Raw genomic sequence first — 20,605 nt, forward strand, 5'->3', positions numbered from 1 at the left:
TTAATGGTGTATCTAGAGATTCAGTTCATAGAGGTTGATCCTCAGGCCTGTGTCCGAAACAGTAGACCATGGTCCCTTTCATATAAATGTGATATACAATGTAATGAATAACTCATTTAAAATATGTTACAGAAGCTTACTTGCCACTTAAACTTGTTAAAGAGATATCAGTTTGATCCATTTGATTTAAATTAGGATTTTCAGCACTTTTTAAAACTTCATTTTCATCTTAAATATAATACTATTGGAAAATAATTTTCTGTTTTCTACTATGAGGGTATATAGAAAATATGGTACACTTAAGAGTTATTGTACAAGTCACTGTAGACCACTGTATGTTACAGGATAGCTATATTTTATATGAAGCATATTTAATTACTAAAACTTTGAAAAGACCTTGTTATAATGATGCTATCTAAAATATCATATATATTATAGTGAAGCTTTCAGGAATCATAAGGAGTGCATTAAATGGCTTTATTGTGATAAAAAAAGGAAAGACACAAATTGCTCTGAATCACCAAAAATCATTAAGAGCATGTAAGAACTGGAGAAAACCTCTAAAACTCTGATATCAAATATTTGAATATCTACATTCAAGTGAATTTATTAATTTGGGGATAAGTTTGAAAGAATTAGTTTTTTCAGAGAATTCTAAAATAAACTTTTCAAAAAATATTAAGTTATGTAAGCAAATTAAACTCTTAGAACCACACAGATGGTCAATGGATATGTTTAATTCATTGAATATTTCCTGTAATCTAACATGAAGGTTTAACATGTTAAATTGTCATAATATATGTTATAAAGAAAAAAAAGGGCCCCAGAGAATATTATATTAGTTCCAGGTTTGCCACAGTTCTGCTGTAATCCTTATTGTGTTTAATGGTAAATGAAGTCCCTAACAAATTTCTAGGGTGTTCAGGTTAGAAAGATTCATTCAGCTTCTAGAGTAATTTGGAGAACATTTTATTACTTCAGGAGACAAATATTGCTTTCAGTTTGCCCTTGGAAAACTATAGTCATGCTTTTTCTCCTCTCAATCTCCAATCGTTAGAACTCAGGTATCTAGTTGTACCTTGCCTCCACCACACAGCCTTGGTACAGTGCTTTGTAAATAGGCATTCAATAAGTGATTGCTGAAAGGAAATATAATTGCACTTCTTTTATCTTCTGTAATAGAAGCTTGCTTTTAAATTCTGTTTACAGTTACCTCCTAGAACATTTTATAAGGATATTTCCATTTGGCTTTAATAATAATAATGAAAATGAGAAACCTGGACGCATGTATAAAGTATACTTTTTGCCTATGAGTATAACCTTTTATTTCCTGTATTTAGAAAAAGAGACCATGTTGTGATGGCATTCATTGTGCTTCTGCATACCCAGCTGAGTGCCTGTGGAAACTCAGCTATTCTTTTAAATAGTTATTATCAGAGATAAAATTATTTACAAAGTAGTTTTTTTGTTTGTAGGTAAACTATTATAGATTTTGCTGTTCTCCCAACTGTTTTCTTGGTGTATATTTTGAAAATATAAACCTTAAATGCTAGAACAAAGAAAACAAAAGCAAAACCCAAAAACCTTAACTGTGCTTCTAAACATTTAAAATATTTTTGTTAGTTACTCTCAATTGAATAAGAGAACCTGGTTTTCCCACAGCAATGATCCAGGCTTTGGTAATCCCCCCCTTTATGTCTCTGTACTTTTGCCATTCTAAAGTTGATTTATTGTTTGTTACTTTTAGTGATTTTAAGTGCTCAGTGAAGTTCCTTGACTTTCTCATGGCTTTTCATTTCCAACTAAATTACCTAGCCTTTCTTTTAATGTCTTCCTCCCACCCACCATGTATTATCTTAATAGCATGCTTCTTTCTCTTGTTACTGCAGATATTTTTTTTTCTGAAAAAGGTAAACCTTGATTTTGGCTTTTAAAATTATTTCCAATTTATTTCTGGTCCTTTAAATTCTTGATTTTTCCATATCCAAGCAACTTTTTGTGTGTAATATTGTGAGCACTGTCACAATAGCAGTTCCCAAATCTTGCCGATATCATAATGACCTGGTGACCTTTTAAATGAATTATGTTTCTGAGCACCATCACAGATACTTTGATTGAGTCAACTAGAGGAATAAATGTAGAATTGTGCCTGGAACAGGTTGTTAGATTTGTTCATTTATTCATTCATTCAACAGGTATTTATCAAATATCTACTATGTACACGCATTGTGCTAAGAACTGGGTATATAGTGGTGAACAAGCAAACATACTCTGATTTCACAGAGTTTATGGTGTGTTAACACTCATCTAGTATTACAAATAGAGACAAATGTTATAAAAGAACAGGGTGCAGTTGGAGAGAATTACAGTGGTATCCTAATTTAGATTAAGGGTGAGATAGGTAGAGGCTGGGCCTGTTGTAGCTCAGTGATGCAGGAAAAAAACCATGTGTGCCTCTGTGGGGCAGCAAGGCATTATCTTATGTGGTAGTGCATAAATTCTTGGGGGCTCAAGTGTTCTTCTCCAGCTTATTAGTAAAGGCTGCAAGCCTGAGGTTTCATTTTTCTTATGACGTGGCAGGAACCTGATGCTGTGCCAGTTGCACTGAGGATGGGATTTCAGGTGCACCAGTATGAGAAAGTATGGAAGCAGTTAGGAGCTTGGTCTATATTCTTATTTCATATCTCTCATATATCCTTTATACTGTTTGTTTATTATCCTTTATACTGTTTATTATCCTCTATACTGTTTGGTATATTTATTAGGGTACAAGCTAAGCTGCTATAACAGAGAGACCTAAATACTCATTCTTAGATAAAAATAGAAATGTATTTCTCTATTGTATAACAATTAAGAGGTAAGTTTTCCAGAGATGTGGGACAACTCTGCCATCCTCAATACATAGCATCCAACTCCAGGTTTAAGGTGTGCTCTTTGTCTACCTTGCCCCGAATAAAGAGGAGAATCCACAGAGGGGTATTCATATCCCTTTTAGGGACAGCCTGAAAATGTCATGTTCCTCAACTCAACATTCCATTTGTCTGAACCCAGCCATATTGACACACCAAGTTCCAAGGGATGTTGGAAACTAGCTGAGTAACCTAGTTTTGTTAAATATGCACCAGTCCAAACTTAAGATTTCCATTAGCAAAGAAAGGGAGAATAGACGTTGGTGGACTTAAAGCCATCTCTGCTGTAAGTAAACTGATATGAAAATAATTTTAGCCAAACTGAGATGCCATTTTTACTAGTCTGCACTCTCAGATCAGCCTTTTGTGGTCCAGCCAAGCTCAGTGTATCAGGAACATCTTTCTGCAGAATTGGCCTCAATGATGATGAGTATGAGTAAGCCAAATGGGAGGAGGAAGAAGAGGGGGAGGAGAGATAACATATATAAAGGTTTTCCTGTGGGGAAGAGGTTGATTAATTCAAGACCTATATAGCTGTAGTGAAATAAACAAAAGAATTATGCAAAAAGAGATAGTAGAGATAGACAGGGACGATCATAAAAGATGTGTAGTTCTTGTTAAAGACCTTTGGATTTTATTGGAAATTCGTTGTATACTTGTAGATGATGCCATATTAGTTAGGATTTGACAGGTACTTTAAACATACAACGAAACAATGTAATGATACGCTCTGTAGGGAAGTGTATCATATGCTTTTCATTTAATAAATGTTAAAGGTTACTGTTTTAATCTTCAAATAGAGACTTGTTAGAAAATTATTAAGAGAGAAGTGTTAATTTTTTTTCTTAATAAACTGAACTTTAGAAAGTTTAAAGAAGTGTAGGGATTTAATATCTAATTCGTGTGATAACTATAACATGATTCATGGGAGAATAAAAGTTTTCAAATTTATAACTTTGTTCTACAGATGATTATTTGACACTCTAACTTTTCTAAATGTATGTAGTTTTTAGAGAACAGTTTAGTTATATGAAAGGAAATATTTAAAAATATCTTAGGAGTGTTTTAGGTTGTGTAGATTATCTATATATTATTTTGGAACACTTATTTTTATCTTCTGTTCTTTACACTGATGTTTCTCTTTGTGATCATTAAAAGTAAAATAAAAATTTCTAGGTATAGCAGTTAATATGTTTTTACTGCAAAAACATATCTAGATATCACATCTAAAAGTTAAGTAAAAGAAAATATCTGTTACTTCTCGGAAAAACTCAACCCCCTTATATGCTCTGCCTTCCTGGCTTACTGTCCTTTGGTATAATTACTTCATTACTTAGACTGGGTGCACATGGCTTGCACTCTTTTAACGTGTACCTGTTTGCTGTGTTTACTCATGTAATTCTGTCTTTTTATTCATAGTCACTTCAGTGCTAAGAGGGTAAAAGTGGGGAATTGGTGGTGATATTATTCATGCTGCAGTGAATTCCCAGCGTGCTAAAATCCAGGTTATAATTCTTCCCATGGATGGCTGCTTGGAGGTCTGAATTCTCACTGAAAGGAATTTAAAACATTTGATAAGAGCAATTAATTGATGCTTATTTCTGAATTTTCCTTTCATTGTTTAACTTTTCCTTTGTGATCTATCCTAATACTAAATTAGACTAAAAAAATGTATTTACAGAGTGTAAAGTCTCTAAAGACAATAAAATAAAATGTCCTTGGTGAAGTAATCCTTAGCCATTGGAGGTTGAGGCTAGCTTGCTTTCTTAAAAATAAAAATAGAAAACAATTGGTACTTTTTCAGTATTAATATGATTATATGATAATAGCCATATGACTAAGGTTCCAAATGCTTTTCTGTATTCAGAGTTATGTGTGAGTATAAGCCTTAGGATTTCATGGGAAGAGATACATTTATTTCATAACTAAACTTAGAAGTTTGGAAATTAAAGCAGAAAATGCTCTTTCCTAGACCAGGTATTAAAAAGTACAGGACAGACACCATCATTTTTATAGATAAAAACTGCTAAAAGCTAATTAGCACTGCAAAGGGCATTGGTAACTGGTGATAATTTACTCCAGTGATGTAAAGACCAGAAACACAGCAAGGTTGATGCAATCATTTTATATTAATATCCTTATATCTAAAACTGATTTTTAAAAAACAATTGTTTTCTTACAGACTATTTTTGAGCATTCATTTGCCCATGTAGAAACACTTAGCTGCCCTTCTGGTCTCTGAAAAACAGGAACAACCTCAGATGTACTGACAATTGAAGCCCACTAGAGTAGGTCAAGGAAAAATTATTTTTATGTAATTTGTAGAAGTTGAAATAATGTAGAAAGAGGCAAAGGAGAAATATAACTATATTTCTTGCCAGGCAATTTTAGTTTAAAATCTATATGAAATTATATAGTATACTCATGTAGAATAACATTGTCCAAAAAAAAAGTGAGCCACGTGTATGATTGTTTTCTTGTAGCCACATTAAATCATAAAAGAAATAGGTGAAATTAATTTTAATGATATATTTTATTTAACCCTATATATAAATATTGTTGCTTCCAAATATAATCAATATAAGCATTATTGAGTTTTTTTTTTTGTACTGAGTCTTCTAAATACAGTGTCTGTTTACTCTTATGGCAAATCTCAGTTGAGACAAGTCAAATATCAAGTGCATGTATGACTGATAGCTACCTTATTGGCCAGCATAGTTCCAGAACAAGTACTTTCTTTTCCTATTTTCTACACATCCACAGGGAGCTCAGGAGTTATCATTGACTAGTTTTGGAAGTGAAGGCTGCATATTTATGATTTGGTTCGGAATGGATTGTGGCATTGTGTTTAATAGTCCCTTATAACTCAGGCAACAATTATGCAGTCAAGGACTTGGTATAATAAAGGCTGAGGAATGGCTTGACTTGCCTGTATTCTTAGTGAGCATACGTGTTGTGATTGTCTGGAGAACATTGTGTTCTTGATTTGTGGAGAACTGAGTTGTGAATTTCATGTTTTATTTTAAAAAATACACATTAAGGAATTTTCTTTTGCAGAGATGTAAGGTGCATTTTATTTTTTTATTTTCTGAAGTAAAAATCTTTTTAAAAAACTATTTATATATAATACTACTTTAAAAACACTGGAATCATATTCCTTACATCGTAATCTTTTTTGGGGGTGGAGGTAGTAATTAAATATGTATATTGATATTCACTCCCATTGTTATTGAAGGCATTTGAAACTTAAAAGTAGCATTAGAAGTTTCAGAATAAAGGACATTAATTTAGATTTATTTTTGTAATTATTATTGTTTGAATATGTGGGTTACCAAAAATGCATTTATTGAGATTAGATTTTAATAATAAAAATCCCTCTTAAATGAATCCTGGTTTATGCACTTTGTGGGCTAAATGAGTTAGGCTCTGAACTTTTATCTGAATCTATGGAGCTTGGATATAAATTGAAAAGATCACAGCTATGGGGAGAAGACCTACACTGCAAAGGCCTTTCTGCATAGATTATGAACATAACTCAATAATTTTTTCAAAACTGTGGTTATAATTGGACCCAATGGGGGTCTGTTTCTTTGATCAGATCACAGTAACTGTGACTTTACACTGGAAAATGTCACCACTGTGAAGGTTTATCACCTGTAGAGCTGGTCTTTCCTCTGATGCTGTGTTCATTTCTCATTAGCATTATTCAAAGTTTAGTTGTTAATTAGGTTGACAGTTCAATTACAATCGTCTACAAGTAAAGTCAGGGCTACTTGCATAAAGAAATAAAAATAACCCTTCTTGCATAGATATATATGTGCGTGTGTTTGTGTGTATATGTGTGCGTGTGTATGTATGTGTGTATATGTTTGCATATATATGTATGCACATATATACCTAAAAAGGAGAAATGACACTATTTTGTTATATGATAGTTTCATAAGGGTAAGAATATGCTCTGTTAAGTGAGTATTCTTTCCAAAATTTGTTGTACCAGTTTTTTTCTAAATAAAACAGAATTGTTACACAACTTAATATGTTTCCATTTTAAGCACTGATGAATGTATATGAGAACCAATATTTTTAAATGAACAGAATATAGTTTTCTATTTTATGTGAAAGGAATTGGTACAGTGAGTTGGATACATAGGAGCATTTTATATCTCCTCCTCCTTAAAAAATAAGAGTTTACATCAGGAGTATGATCTCACTTAAAATTCTGTTCACAAATAATATGTATTTTCTAAAATACATAGCACTTGAAATTGAAAGATAGAAAAATGTATGAAAAATTAAAACAAACTTAAATACCTTTTAAAATTATGCAAATTTTTAGATACGTTTTTCTTTGATTTAGAAACATTAGTGTTTTAATCTGATTACTGGTTCATGAGACAATGATATTGAACTCAAACTCACCATGTGGTAGTGGAAAAAACTGGAGAGAACTAGGTTTAGATCCCAGCTTTGCCACTTATTAGCTACATAGTAAGGGCAAATGAATTCACATCTTTGTTCCTCTATTTCTTCATTCATAAATGGGAATATGAATGCTTTTCTTAGAAGACTGTTGTGAAGATTAAATGACACAATGTATAATATTTGCATAAAATTCTCCACTCATGATATAATTTCAATAACTTTATCTCCTCTCCCCTCTTCTTTATCTCATAATGACAAAAACTATTCAACAAATGACTGGAAAATTATATATGCAAATGAGACTTCCAAAAATAAAATTAAATGGTAAGTGATCCTGGAGGACCTGAAACAACCTTACATAGCAAAAACGAACAAAACCTAACCTGCTTCATCTCAAAACAAGTAGACACATGTTGTAATTGCTAGAAATCTGTAGAAATGTGGCTCACAAGCAGTTTATTGTAAAATAATTAAAGCTTATTTATGTCAAGAGGCCTTGGGAAAAAAAGAGAGCATAAACCAATTTGCATTAGCACGTTACTCTCCTCTCCTGCTTTCGTTTCAATTAACAGACCAGCAGGTGCTCTCTGCAGTTAAAAAGATAAGCTATCAGGGAGGAGGATGAATTTTTGGCTGACCTGCAGACACTGTGGTTTGCCTGCTGATTGGGTTCCTACCTCGCTGTACCAGTTTCTGAGGTGTTAATTTAACTGTTCCTCTCTGTCATGCAGGTCTCGGCCTTGAAAAATAAACTGAAGAAACAGTCTACAGCTACGGGTGATGGAGTAGCTAGGGCCTTTCTTAGAGCACAGGCTGCTTTGTTTGGATCCTACAGAGATGCACTGAGATACAAACCTGTAAGCGTTTTGTTTCATCACTGTTTTAATTTGCTTTTTTATGGCTCTTTGGAATGAGACAGAAAAAAAAGAGACATCATTTTAATATTACACCTTCAAAAAGCATCATGGAAATCTTTTAAGATCTAAAATAGTATGTTTTAAAACATATATTTCATCTCCAATTTTTGACTTTTTATTTTTAGTTTTGTTTAGTACTCTTTCATTAGTATTTCCCAAAGTCTTTGTGTTACCTTATTAATGCTCTAGAATTGGAATACTTACTCCTTAACTAATTAAAGAATTGTATTACTGTATTTTAAAACACTTACCTGATCTTGTTAAGATCCTTAAGAAATTCACAAGACAATTGGGCTTTTTAGATTAATGAGTTTAGAAATGACAGGTACAAAGTCATACTTAAGAAAAATAGAACTTGAAGGTTTTACAATATTTGGAAATTTGTTGTCTTCTTAATTCATGACCCTTTGCCAAGGTGGGTTTATCTCTTTAGCATATCTTAGCTCATTTTCTCATTCTTTCTGTTTTAATACTGTAATTATTATTGTGTAGAATTATAGCCAAGTTTTTAAGAGTATCCAAAAAGGTGCAAGTCAAAATACATTAGTTGCTGTCTCTGAATTGTTGATTAGAGCATGTTAGGCTGATTTTACAGAAATTATTACACTATTCTTCCTTCACTGGGTGAATAAGTTGTAAGATATAAAACCATTGATTTAGTAATAAGAAGACCTGCTGTCTAATAGGAGTTGTTACTAAGCTGTGTAACCTTGACCCATTTCCTTAGTCTCTCTAGATTTTGATCTTCATGTTTGTAAAATGAGAATTCTTATACCTTCCCCTTCTATCTTTCAGGGTAACTCAATTGTAACTCAGTTAAACTCAATTGTAAACTCTGAAGCACTAAGCAAATGTGAATGGGTTATATCTTTTGTAAACTGACTTCTGAATTAGTGGTTCCCACTCAGGTGGTCCTTATAGTTCTAAAAGGTCATCTAATTATTGGAAGCATTCCTTAAATGCATGGGCAGATCAGCTGCTGTTTCTATAAGTGTGTTTGTCTAGTTTACGTGCTAATCTTTTTGAGATATGTGTATATTTTTAAAGCATTATATAATTCATAGTACTATACAGAGTATACATATCTCACATGGGGGAGTCTTAAAAAGTTGTTCATAGTTATAAGGGTCTCATTCTTTAAAAGACTGGAAACCAATAATCTATACTACAGTAGAGCATATTCGTATTTTAATTGTTCAGCATCAGTTAAAACATAAAAATGAGTTTGAAACACAAAATTGGTGATTGATTCTGGTTATGTTGAATTTTTAAAATAGAGATTGATTTCAAGTTTACAGTACAGGAAGGAAAGTTAAAAATATCACTTTGCTTGAATTTTGACATATTTAAGTACGTATTCATCTTTATAAACTAACCTTCATTCTTATTTTAAAATTTGTTGAGTACTTCAGATTTGAAGAAAGGAGCAAATCGAAGTGAGAACATTTTCTAAAATGATTTAAACTATCAGTTTGTTGGGTGCTGAGTGACATTAATAAAATATCCCATCTTTAATATTAGTTACTGTAGATTTCATTGTTTAATTTTCTCACGCTTTAAGCTTCATTGAACAGATAGGAGTATAAGATTTCAGTGACTTTTTAAAAAGAAAATCTTGAAAGCCAGATTGTTACTATCTGTGAAAAATGTTTAATTTTATCTTAGAGTATCTTTCTTGTTTATTGATCACATTTTGTTATAAATTTATTTGTTAGTTTCCTACATTTTTTTCTTTTTACATTTGATATTTTCCTGTTTTCATTTCTGCTGCTAGTTTTTTTAGGAGTATTTTCATTTTCTGTGCCTTTACATTTCTTCTGGCTCAATCTTTGAATGAAAGCTTCCTTTTTAATGTATACTGAATGCATTTAGATGATTATTTTCCATTTATTTATTTTCACAAGAGATAGTTTTTAAGGAAAATGATTTATTTCTTTTAGTGCATAAACTATGTTTTTTCAACCATTATCTTTATAAATTACTTGTATCATAATTTATTAAAAGTATATTAATGTTTTGTTTTATAATTCTTTTTGGTCATTGATATAATAGACCAATGTCTTCTCTCTTCCCTTAGACCTTTTTTTAATATCAACCGAAAATATTTTATATCAATCAAATGTATTTTGGTTGATATTAAAAAAGGGCTAAGTTCAGAGAGAAGTTTCAAAAACATATTTAAGGAGCATCCTGTAGCTATTATAGTACAATTGGAAAGGAAAATATTACTCAATAGGTGTTAATAATGTGAATTATTTTACTAGACATTACTTTTTAAAATTTTATGATTGTTTATACGTATAAAAATAAACCATTATTTCCCTTACTTTTGACAGAACTAAACCTGTAGGTTAGACCAATGACAGATCAGTCTCAGGGGCCATCTCTTCACCTGGCATTCAAGGCCCTTACCATGGGCAGGCAGTCTGTTATCTCTTTTTCCTAAACTTTGACCTCAGTTCAGAGAATTCTGCCTATGGCTTCGAATGTCCCAAGCTTCTCAGGCTTCCACACATTTACTTATAATGTTCTTTCTTCCTGGCAACCCTTTTAATCCTCACTTTTAATAGCCATCTAGTTCCTTCATGATCCTGGAAGCTGTAGTTTGTACTGACCCCTTCTTTCTATGAATTAATTATACTTATTTTAACATATTTCTTCAGCCTTATTCACATATGATTTGTTAATTACATTGTTATTTTGACTGATATTCATAGTTTTTGATCACTATTAAAACATTAACTGACCATTGAGCACCCACTGGATGCCAGGCATTGATAGGCCCTTTAGATAAGTGTTCTTATTGGATTTTTACAAGCCTTCAAAATATTACTCTTTATATTTTAAAGATGAGGAAAATGATACTCATAGAATTTAAGTAACCTCACTGTTTCTCTAGCTAGTGAAGAGTGGGGCTTAGGTTTGAATCTGTTTTTTTCACGGTCCCTCTTTTCCTGTAGTGTGGCATATTTCTGTTCTACCTTGCCTCTGTTATCATATGATGCTTTTTTTTTTTTTTTTTTTTTTTTTTTGAGATGGAATCTCACTCTGTCTCCCAGCCTGGAGTGCAGTGGCGCGATCTCAGCTCGCTGCAAGCTCTGCCTCCCGGGTTCACGCCATTCTCCTGCCTCAGTGTCCCGAGTAGCTGGGACTACAGGCGCCCGCCACCATGCCCAGCTAATTTTTGTATTTTTAGTAGAGACGGGGTTTTGCCGTGTTAGCCAGGATGGTCTTGATCTCCTGACCTCGTGATCCGCCCGCCTCGGCCTCCAAAGTGCTGGGACTACAGGCGTGAGCTACCGCGCCCGGCCGTGATACACTTCTTACGATATGTTTCCTGAACATGCATTACTTCTAAATGAAGATACACAAAAGGCATTCAGTATTCACTAATGGAAAGACCAAACTGAATACAAAGTCTTAGGAATTTTCTTAATGGAAACAGGCGGTATAGGCATCTCATAATGGGTATATAAATTGGAGAAATTATTTGATATTTATGCTGTCTATTTCCATTTATGGTTTTGTTTACCTGGAATAACTACTACTACTCAAACAGCTTCATCCTCTTCCCTTCAGTCTTCTAATTCTTCTCTTCCCTTCTTTGTCTTAATACTCTACACAGCAGGACTGAATATGTTGTACTGAAAGGGAATTTTGATTTGTCTATTTTTCTCTTTCTGTAGAAAATCATCTAAAGTAAAAGTCAATGACAAGATGCTTCATTGTATAGGAATATACTTCTTCTGTTTATTAGGATGCATTATAGATATAATTTATGTTTATCAGATATATGTTGAATGCAGCTATAATAGGCCCTCTCTGAAGCTTCTGGACCAAAAAATAATGTTCAGCATGTGCCCACCCCCCGCTTCCCCGTCCCCGCAGGAGCTTATAGTGATAAAGGGTGATATAGTCATTTCTTCTCTAGCAGTAGTAAACAAAATGAATCCGAAAATTATAAAAGAAAATTATATTTCGAAATATATGGGAAACAAGAAACCTGGGAGATAACTATTGAATGTATGCGTTTTTCATGTCTTTCACCATGTTCTCAAAAAAGAATAAAACCAAAAAGGGTTAGGATTCACTCCTATAGAGGCAGCAGAACCAGTCATAAATGACCTTTCAATCAGGAGAGTTTCAGCTTTATCTTACAATTAATGCACAGTGTTTACAATTATTTATCATGGGAATGCAGTGCTTAGTGTTGTGTATTAGAAAGATCACTTTTATGATGTTCATGTTAGATCAAACGTGAGCAAGACCAGAGGTGGGGAGACAGGTGTAGCTATTATGGTCTTACTGAAGAAGAGGAAGAAAGGACCTTGGTGAATATCCTGAAGGCTCAAATCTCAAAGACCTTAGGAAGACAGGAGTACTGGGGAACCAGTGGATGTGGATTATGAGAAAAATACCCACCAGGATGATTTGCATATCCCTATACAGATACTAAATACATATGCTAAATACCGCTAAAGAGTAACTTATTTTATAAGTTAAGTACTTAAAACGTCTAAGCTGGCAACCCTAAATTGTTACTTACAGTGCATAATCCATTCTCTGTAAATGTTACCTTGGCATGATTGGCAAATAAATTGTACCTACCCTTAATTACAGAGAAAAATATAAAACTCCTTAAAGTTGTTGGGAATTTAAATAAAGTAATGAATATTTTACTCTTTTTTGGATTTTAGCCAACAGCAAGTTAGCTACTTTTTAAGAATTGAAAAATGTGAGATAAAATTAATGTACTAAATGAATGGAAGAAAAGTGGTAAGAGCACAAGACTCTAACCATACTGCCTGGATTCATCCTCATTCTGTGACCAACTAGTTGTATGACTTGGGGCAAATTAACCTATTAGTGCTTTGGTGTTTGCATTTGTTAAAAAAAAGTAATGATACTTCTTGGGTTGGCATGTAGTAAATGCTGTTTATGTCATCATTATTAAAAATAAAATATTAAAATCAGTAGATTTAGTAAGGAAAATCCCTTTAGCATAACCACAAACAAAGCATCTTTCCAGAAAGGAAAACACTGCCTTAAACATGATAATACTTTTAAGTGATTGTATTAAATAACTAAGAAATCGTCTTTAGTTATACCTCTGTGTATCACTTGTGTCACAAGCTATAAAAAATAAGTCAAATTTTTGAATAACAGCTAATGCTGAAGAAATGTTTGTTTGAGTTAAAATATTGTTTAGTATATTCAAAGGCGTACTTGATTATCCTGTCTGAGAGCACAGAAGTAACACTCAAGTTTATTCCCTTTAATGCTTAAGGTGCTGTCATGTGTTTCCATCACTCAAGCTTTCCTGGGCTGCCTTGAACCTTGCTAATGGATAAAAAATAAGTTACTTTAAAAATAAAGATTGGTTAGTAATCCGGGCCTCCGTTTGACAAGTTGGAGGAGTTATCTTTCAAACATTTTTTGATTATTTTCTTTAAAACATTATCAGTAAGTAATGTTGTTGTATTTAGTGATTAAGCTCAAGCAATTTAAACACAGGGTTGGCATCCATAATTTAAAAGGCCATTCACTAAATCTTTGTCTTAACATTTCCATTTAAGAAATTTGTAATTGTCAACTTGTTAGAGTTTTAAAAATCCAAGTTGAAAAGTACTACTCCTCACAGTTTTATGGTTACTAAAACATTTTACGCATCCTTTCATGTCATTACTCTTGCTTGAGCACAGATAGACCTGTTGACTTGAGAGATGGTTACCACCAAAGAAATATTTGGTGTGCGTCTGGCTTTCTAATGGATAAAAGTTGTTTTATGGCACTTTCTTTCTGCTCATTTCTAATTAGTAGGGAGAGAATTTTGCTTAATTGCTTCAGTAATAATATACAGTTTCTCCTCAAGTACTTTGGAACAGATAGAACTAGGGACTTGGGTAGTAAGTGTTCCATTTATATATCACTGATATGTTTTAAGAGAATGGAGAGTGTTTTTCTTACTGCCTTAAGTTGTGGGGAAGAAAAATGTATTTTTTAATAATATGAACAAAGTTAATGCATAATCTATTAATTTTTTCTAAGTATTTAAATTCACACAAAAAGCTAGAAACAGCAATGTCTAATTTAGAAAAATTAGTTCCTTTTTCTATCTTAAGTTGCTGAATCATAGGTAAATAGAACATTAGTAGGTAGCTGTAGTTTTTCTTTTTTCAAGACAGATCCAGCAACTTGAGGATAAAGTAATAAAATAATATGTACAAATAGAATATTTTGATGCTGATGATTAAACTTTATAGTTTGACTGTGAGGTTCTTTTTCATTGACTTCTAGCTAAAGTGCCAACAATGGAAGAAAATTACTATTTCTATGGTTAATATACTCTGAGAGTAGAGTTGCTGTACCTTACATAATAATAGCATTGGGACATGTAGAAGAAAAATGCTATATAACCTGGAAATCATTTATTAGTATTTCCTGTGAGAATCTGCAAATATTTGAACATTCCCATGAGATATCTGACAGCAGAGTCTTTCAGATATTTTAAATTTAAAATAGCCATCAATATGCAGGCATTTTTGCTTAGTTTGTTTATACTCCTTTTGTAATATGACATTACATTGAGTCCAGGTGCATTAAGGAACTGAATAAGTATAATGTTGATGTTTTGGATTATATTTCACATTTTTTACATTATCATTCTTTCTGATGCCCTAATTTTCTTTCACAGTGAACTCTTGCTAAGTCATACACATCCTGATAGTAAAGATCTAATCTATGTTTTAAGTATTTTCTTGTTTTTACAAAGTTTTCTACTCCAGGTACAATATATAGAACTTTAAAGATACTCATTCTTAAAACAAACAAACACAAACAGTATGTCAATAATGATTATCACTCTGAAGTTGAACAGAATACTAGGGTAGAAAAACAGCTGTATTTCATCCATAACTTACTTGTGGCTTAATTATTCTATATAAATAATTCATGTAGTAACTAGCAGATATTTATTTAACACTCAAAATGCAGGGTACTGGGTTGGGTGCTGCAGGGCAGGGATTCCCAGCTCCTGTTAGGAACCAGGCCAGATGGCAGGAGGTGAGCGGCAGGTGAGGCAATGAAGCTTCATTTGTATTTACAACTGCTCCCCATGGCTCACATTACTGCTTGAACTCCACCTCCTGTCTCATAGGAGCAAAACCCCTATTATGAACTGCATATGCAAGGGATCTAGGTTGCATGCTCCTTATGAGAATCTAATGCCTGACAATCTGTCACTGTCTCCCATTACCCCCAGATAAGACCATCTAGTTGCAAGAAAACAAGCTCAGGGCTCCCACTGATTGATTCTACATTATAGTGAATTGTAGAATTATTTCATTATGTATTACAATGTAATAATAATATAAATAAAGTACACAATAAATGTAATGTGCTTGAATTACCCCACAACCATTCCCCCCTCCTCTGGTCCGTGAAAAAATTGTCTTCCACAAAACCCATGTCTGGTGCCAAAAAGTTTGGGGACCACTGCCATAGGGAATGCAAAGATGAACAAGAATTTAGTCCCAGACCTCCAGAGTTCACAGATAAGATACATGAAAATAACCTTGAATATATGGCAGAAAATAAGTCTCTAAGAAAATCTGTTTCTCTTCTCTGTAATATAAACTTTATTCCGATTCTACTGCAGATTATGTTTTCCTGATAGCTGTTTATGTTCCTTTGTTGGGCTTTCCATTGAAATGACTGCTTTTGATTCCTTTCTTTTCACCCCATCACTGTTTTATGGAGCAAAATATTCACTTGTTTTTCTCTCACGTCAGAATTATCTCATGAAGAGATTTTCTTTTCCATTGTTTTATGTTTCTACGTGGTTACTTTATGTCTCTACAGAATCGTATGTTTACTTACTTTTCTGTGAATGAATAGTACAACATTTATAAAAATAGGTTATAGATGGGTATTTCTCAATTGCATAAGTGTTTTCTGTGAGTAGATTGATCAGCTCAACTTTAATATTCAAGTCTGTACAGATAATTCTTAAGTATGTATTAAATAACAAATTTTCCTAACACGAGTTTCTAGCTTTGTGCTACATATCTTCATGTATTTCACAAACATCTGTAGTAGATATTGTTGATGCCCTGCCTGGATGCCCTGTACTTGTTGCCGTTTTGTGAAAAATTGCACTTAGCTAAATGGGAGTGCCTCACCGGGAAAACTATGTTCAACCCTCATCTTTGCACCTCTCACCATTGAAAAAGACCACTTCTTATACGGGATATAAGAAGCTGGCCTCTCTGCCTCAAAGTGGGATCAACTCTGTGGTACAGTCAGTGCTTTCCCATGGGATTCGGCTGAAGCTCATCTCCAGTTGAGACCATATTCTTGCTTGACTTTTTCCTCTGCCCTGTCTTGTTTTCTTTAATACCTTTTTCCTGAGAGTGATCTGCGAAAATCAATTGAACAAGAACCCCTGTCTCAGGCTCCAGTAGGAGTACTACCGAAAACATTTGCCAAAATTGATTTTATCAGCTTCTCCTTAAATGTGGTTTTCTTTCTATATTTTCAGTCTCTAATAAATAATGTCATTTTATGACCCTTAATCTAGAAATCTGGAAGTCACCTTTGACCCCTACTTGTTACTGTATATCAGTAGTTCTCAAACATTTTGGTCTCTGGATGTCTTTATACTCTTAAAAATTATCAAAGAACCTTCATTTATGTGAGGTATATATATAAATATTTACCATATTAGAAATTAAAACAAAAAATATACATTTATTTAAAAAGCAATATAAACTAATTAAATATGAATATAAAACATTTTTATGAAAAATTGCTATATTCCTAAACAAATTTAGTCTGAACAATATCGTTTTACATTTTTTTCAGATCTTTTTAATATCTGACTTAATAGAAGTCAGCTGGATTCTGATATTTGATTCCATATTCAGTCTATCACAGTATTGCCAACCATGTAGCTTTTGGGAAACACTGTTGGATCTCAGGAGAAAATGAGAGCGAAGAGTGCCAATAATGACTTACATTATTATGAAAATATTTTTGTTGTTACAGATCCTGTGGAAAAGTCTGACCTTGGATTACACTTTGAAAAACATCACTGCATATCAGTTGACAAACTAGTCCTATTGATTTTGCCACGAAATGTTTAACAATGTAGTTAACCACATGAACTTCAAATACTCATAACCTGGGTTAAAATCATAGGCAGAATTCTTCTCATGTCATTCAATTCAACTATGATTTTAAAGAACTCATACTGAGGAGTCATTTACTAATATGTTTCATAGCATATGCCTTAAGGATGACAATAATTGAGGCTTCCAATGATGGCAGTAATTGAGGTTCCTGTATATTAATATATACAACTTTAAAGCATTATTAATAAAGACTTATTTTTTTCCTTGAGAGAAAATTCTAATGTGTCAGTGCTTTGTCTTTTGTTATTATCAGAGATTCTTAGTAAATAAACCGTGTTAATCAAATTGAAGGTTTAGTTCAAAGTTTTTCCGTGATTTGTGTCATCACAAGTGGATGGACAGCAAATCTGAGCTTTATCTTTACTTGTTCTCTGGAGAGATTGAAAGTACTCAGAGGTTAATGAGGACAGAATTCTTCCGGCTTAATTCACATAGGCTAATAATTAAACTATGCCCAACTCTTAAGAAAGCATAGACTTTAGTCTCATCCATTTCTTCTTGTCTTGAAATACATCTTTACATGTTTAAGGAAAAATCTATCACATAAAAACTAAAGTTACTATTAGTCCTGATTACTTTGTAATACCAGTGATGCCAGGACTGCCATTAGGGGCAATTACTTATGTTTATTTTTAAAATTGTATTTATTTTTGTGAAGATGATATGTCATATGGAATAAGGCTTAGTTCATTTGCGATTTTTATTTTATTTTTAAAATTCAATCATAAAACATTTATTGGGCTCCCAGTGTAACTAGGGATGATGCTAGTACTAGAGATTAGAAAACAATAGACCTTTATTTTTAACAGGCTTGCCTGTTATAGATTTTCTTCCTCCGATAGATTATAAATTCTGTGATAGTGGAAAATATAGTACATTTGTGATCATCCAAAATATATTTATGTAAATTAGTCCAGTTTAAAAAATATGTAATTTAAAGATCATTTGTAACTCTTTACCATTGGCAATAATAGGCTGGGTTGGTGGCTTATGCCTAGAATTCCAGCTTTTTGGGTGGCCGACGTGGGGAGATCTCTTGAGCCCAGGAGTTTGAGACCAACCTGGTCAACATAGTGAAAACCCTTTCTCTACAGAAAATACAAAATGTTAGCCGGACATGGTGGCATGTGCCTGTAGTCCCAGCTACTTGGGAGGCTGAGGTGGGAGGATCGCTTGAGCCCAGGAGGTAAAGGCTGCAGTGAGCCATGAATGAACCACTATAATCCTGCCTGCATGGCAGAATGACACCCTCCCCAACCCCTCCCCCTTGAAAAAAATTGGCAATCATCTGTATAAAAATGTATAATGACATTTTTATGATGAATCATTGGCTGGTGGCTGATAGTAGGTGACACCGCTTAAGAGTTTATCGAATTGTCTTCTTTAATAATTTGTTTGAATTTTGTTTTCTTTTTTCTTTTTTTTTTTTCTCTTTTTTTTTTATATTTTTTTATTTTTTATTTTTTATTTTTTATTATACTTTAGGGTTTTAGGGTACGTGTGCACAATGTGCAGGTTTGTTACATATGTATCCATGTGCCATGTTGATTTCCTGTACCCATTAACCCGTCATTTAGCATTAGGTGTATCTCCTAATGCTGTCCCTCCCCCCTCCCCCCACCCCACAACAGTCCCCGGAGTGTGATGTTCCCCTTCCTGTGTCCATGAGTTCTCATTGTTCAATTCCCACCTATGAGTGAGAACATGTGGTGTTTGGTTTTTTGTCCTTGCGATAGTTTACTGAGAATGATGTTTTCCAGTTTCATCCATGTCCCTACAAAGGACACGAACTCATCATTTTTTATGGCTGCATAGTATTCCATGGTGTATATGTGCCACATTTTCTTAATCCAGTCTATCATTGTTGGACATTTGGGTTGGTTGCAACTCTTTGCTATTGTGAATAGTGCCGCAATAAACATATGTGTGCATGTGTCTTTATAGCAGCATGATTTATAGTCCTTTGGGTATATACCCAGTAATGGGATGGCTGGGTCAAATGGTATTTCTAGTTCTAGATCCCTGAGGAATCGCCACACTGACTTCCACAATGGTTGAACTAGTTTACAGTCCCACCAACAGTGTAAAAGTGTTCCTATTTCTCCACATCCTCTCCAGCACCTGTTGTTTCCTGATTTTTTAATGATGGCCATTCTAACTGGTGTGAGATGGTATCTCACTGTGGTTTTGATTTGCATTTCTCTGATGGCCAGTGATGATGAGCATTTCTTCATGTGTTTTTTGGCTGCATAAATGTCTTCTTTTGAGAAGTGTCTGTTCATGTCCTCTGCCCACTTTTTGATGGGGTTGTTTGTTTTTTTCTTGTAAATTTGTTTGAGTTCATTGTAGATTCTGGATATTAGCCCTTTGTCAGATGAGTAGGTTGCAAAAATTTTCTCCCATTGTGTAGGTTGCCTGTTCACTCTGATGATAGTTTCTTTTGCTGTGCAGAAGCTCTTTAGTTTAATGAGATCCCATTTGTCGATTTTGGCTTTTGTTGCCATTGCTTTTGGTGTTTTAGACATGAAGTCCTTGCCCACGCCTATGTCCTGAATGGTATTGCCTAGGTTTTCTTGTAGGATTTTAATGGTTTTAGGTCTAACATATAAGTCTTTAATCCATCTTGAATTAATTTTTGTATAAGGTGTAAGGAAGGGATCCAGTTGCAGCTTTCTACATATGGCTAGCCAGTTTTCCCAGCACCATTTATTAAATAGGGAATCCTTTCCCCATTTCTTGTTTTTCTCAGGCTTGTCAAAGATCAAATAGTTGTAGCTATGCGGCATCATTTCTGAGGGCTCTGTTCTGTTCCATTGATCTATGTCTCTGTTGTGGTACCAGTACCATGCTGTTTTGGTTACTGTAGCCTTGTAGTAGAGTTTAAAGTCAGGTAGCGTGATGCCTCCAGCTTTGTTCTTTTGGCTTAGGATTGACTTGGCGATGCGGGCTCTTTTTTGGTTCCATATGAACGTTAAAGTAGTTTTTTCCAATTCTGTGAAGAAAGTCATTGGTAGCTTGATGGGGATGGCATTGAATCTATAAATTACCTTGGGCAGTATGGCCATTTTCACGATATTGATTCTTCCAACCCATGAGCATGGAATGTTCTTCCATTTGTTTGTATCCTCTTTTATTTCATTGAGCAGTGGTTTGTAGTTCTCCTTGA

General features: G+C 33.6%; 1 protein-coding gene across 12 annotated transcripts in view; it reads left to right on the plus strand.

Moving 5' to 3' along the window:
- DENND1B (DENN domain containing 1B) overlaps nt 1-20,605 on the plus strand; it is a 292,006-nt gene that overhangs the window by 186,329 nt on the left and 85,072 nt on the right. For all 12 annotated transcript variants that reach the window (XM_055234175.2, XM_055234177.2, XM_063613729.1 and 9 more), the window contains one exon: nt 8,063-8,188. In XM_055234175.2, the coding sequence (XP_055090150.1) occupies nt 8,063-8,188 (126 nt within the window). The remainder of the gene's footprint in view (nt 1-8,062; nt 8,189-20,605) is intronic.

Source organism: Symphalangus syndactylus, chromosome 19 (genome assembly GCF_028878055.3).
Source record: "Symphalangus syndactylus isolate Jambi chromosome 19, NHGRI_mSymSyn1-v2.1_pri, whole genome shotgun sequence".
Lineage (NCBI taxonomy): Eukaryota > Metazoa > Chordata > Mammalia > Primates > Hylobatidae > Symphalangus > Symphalangus syndactylus.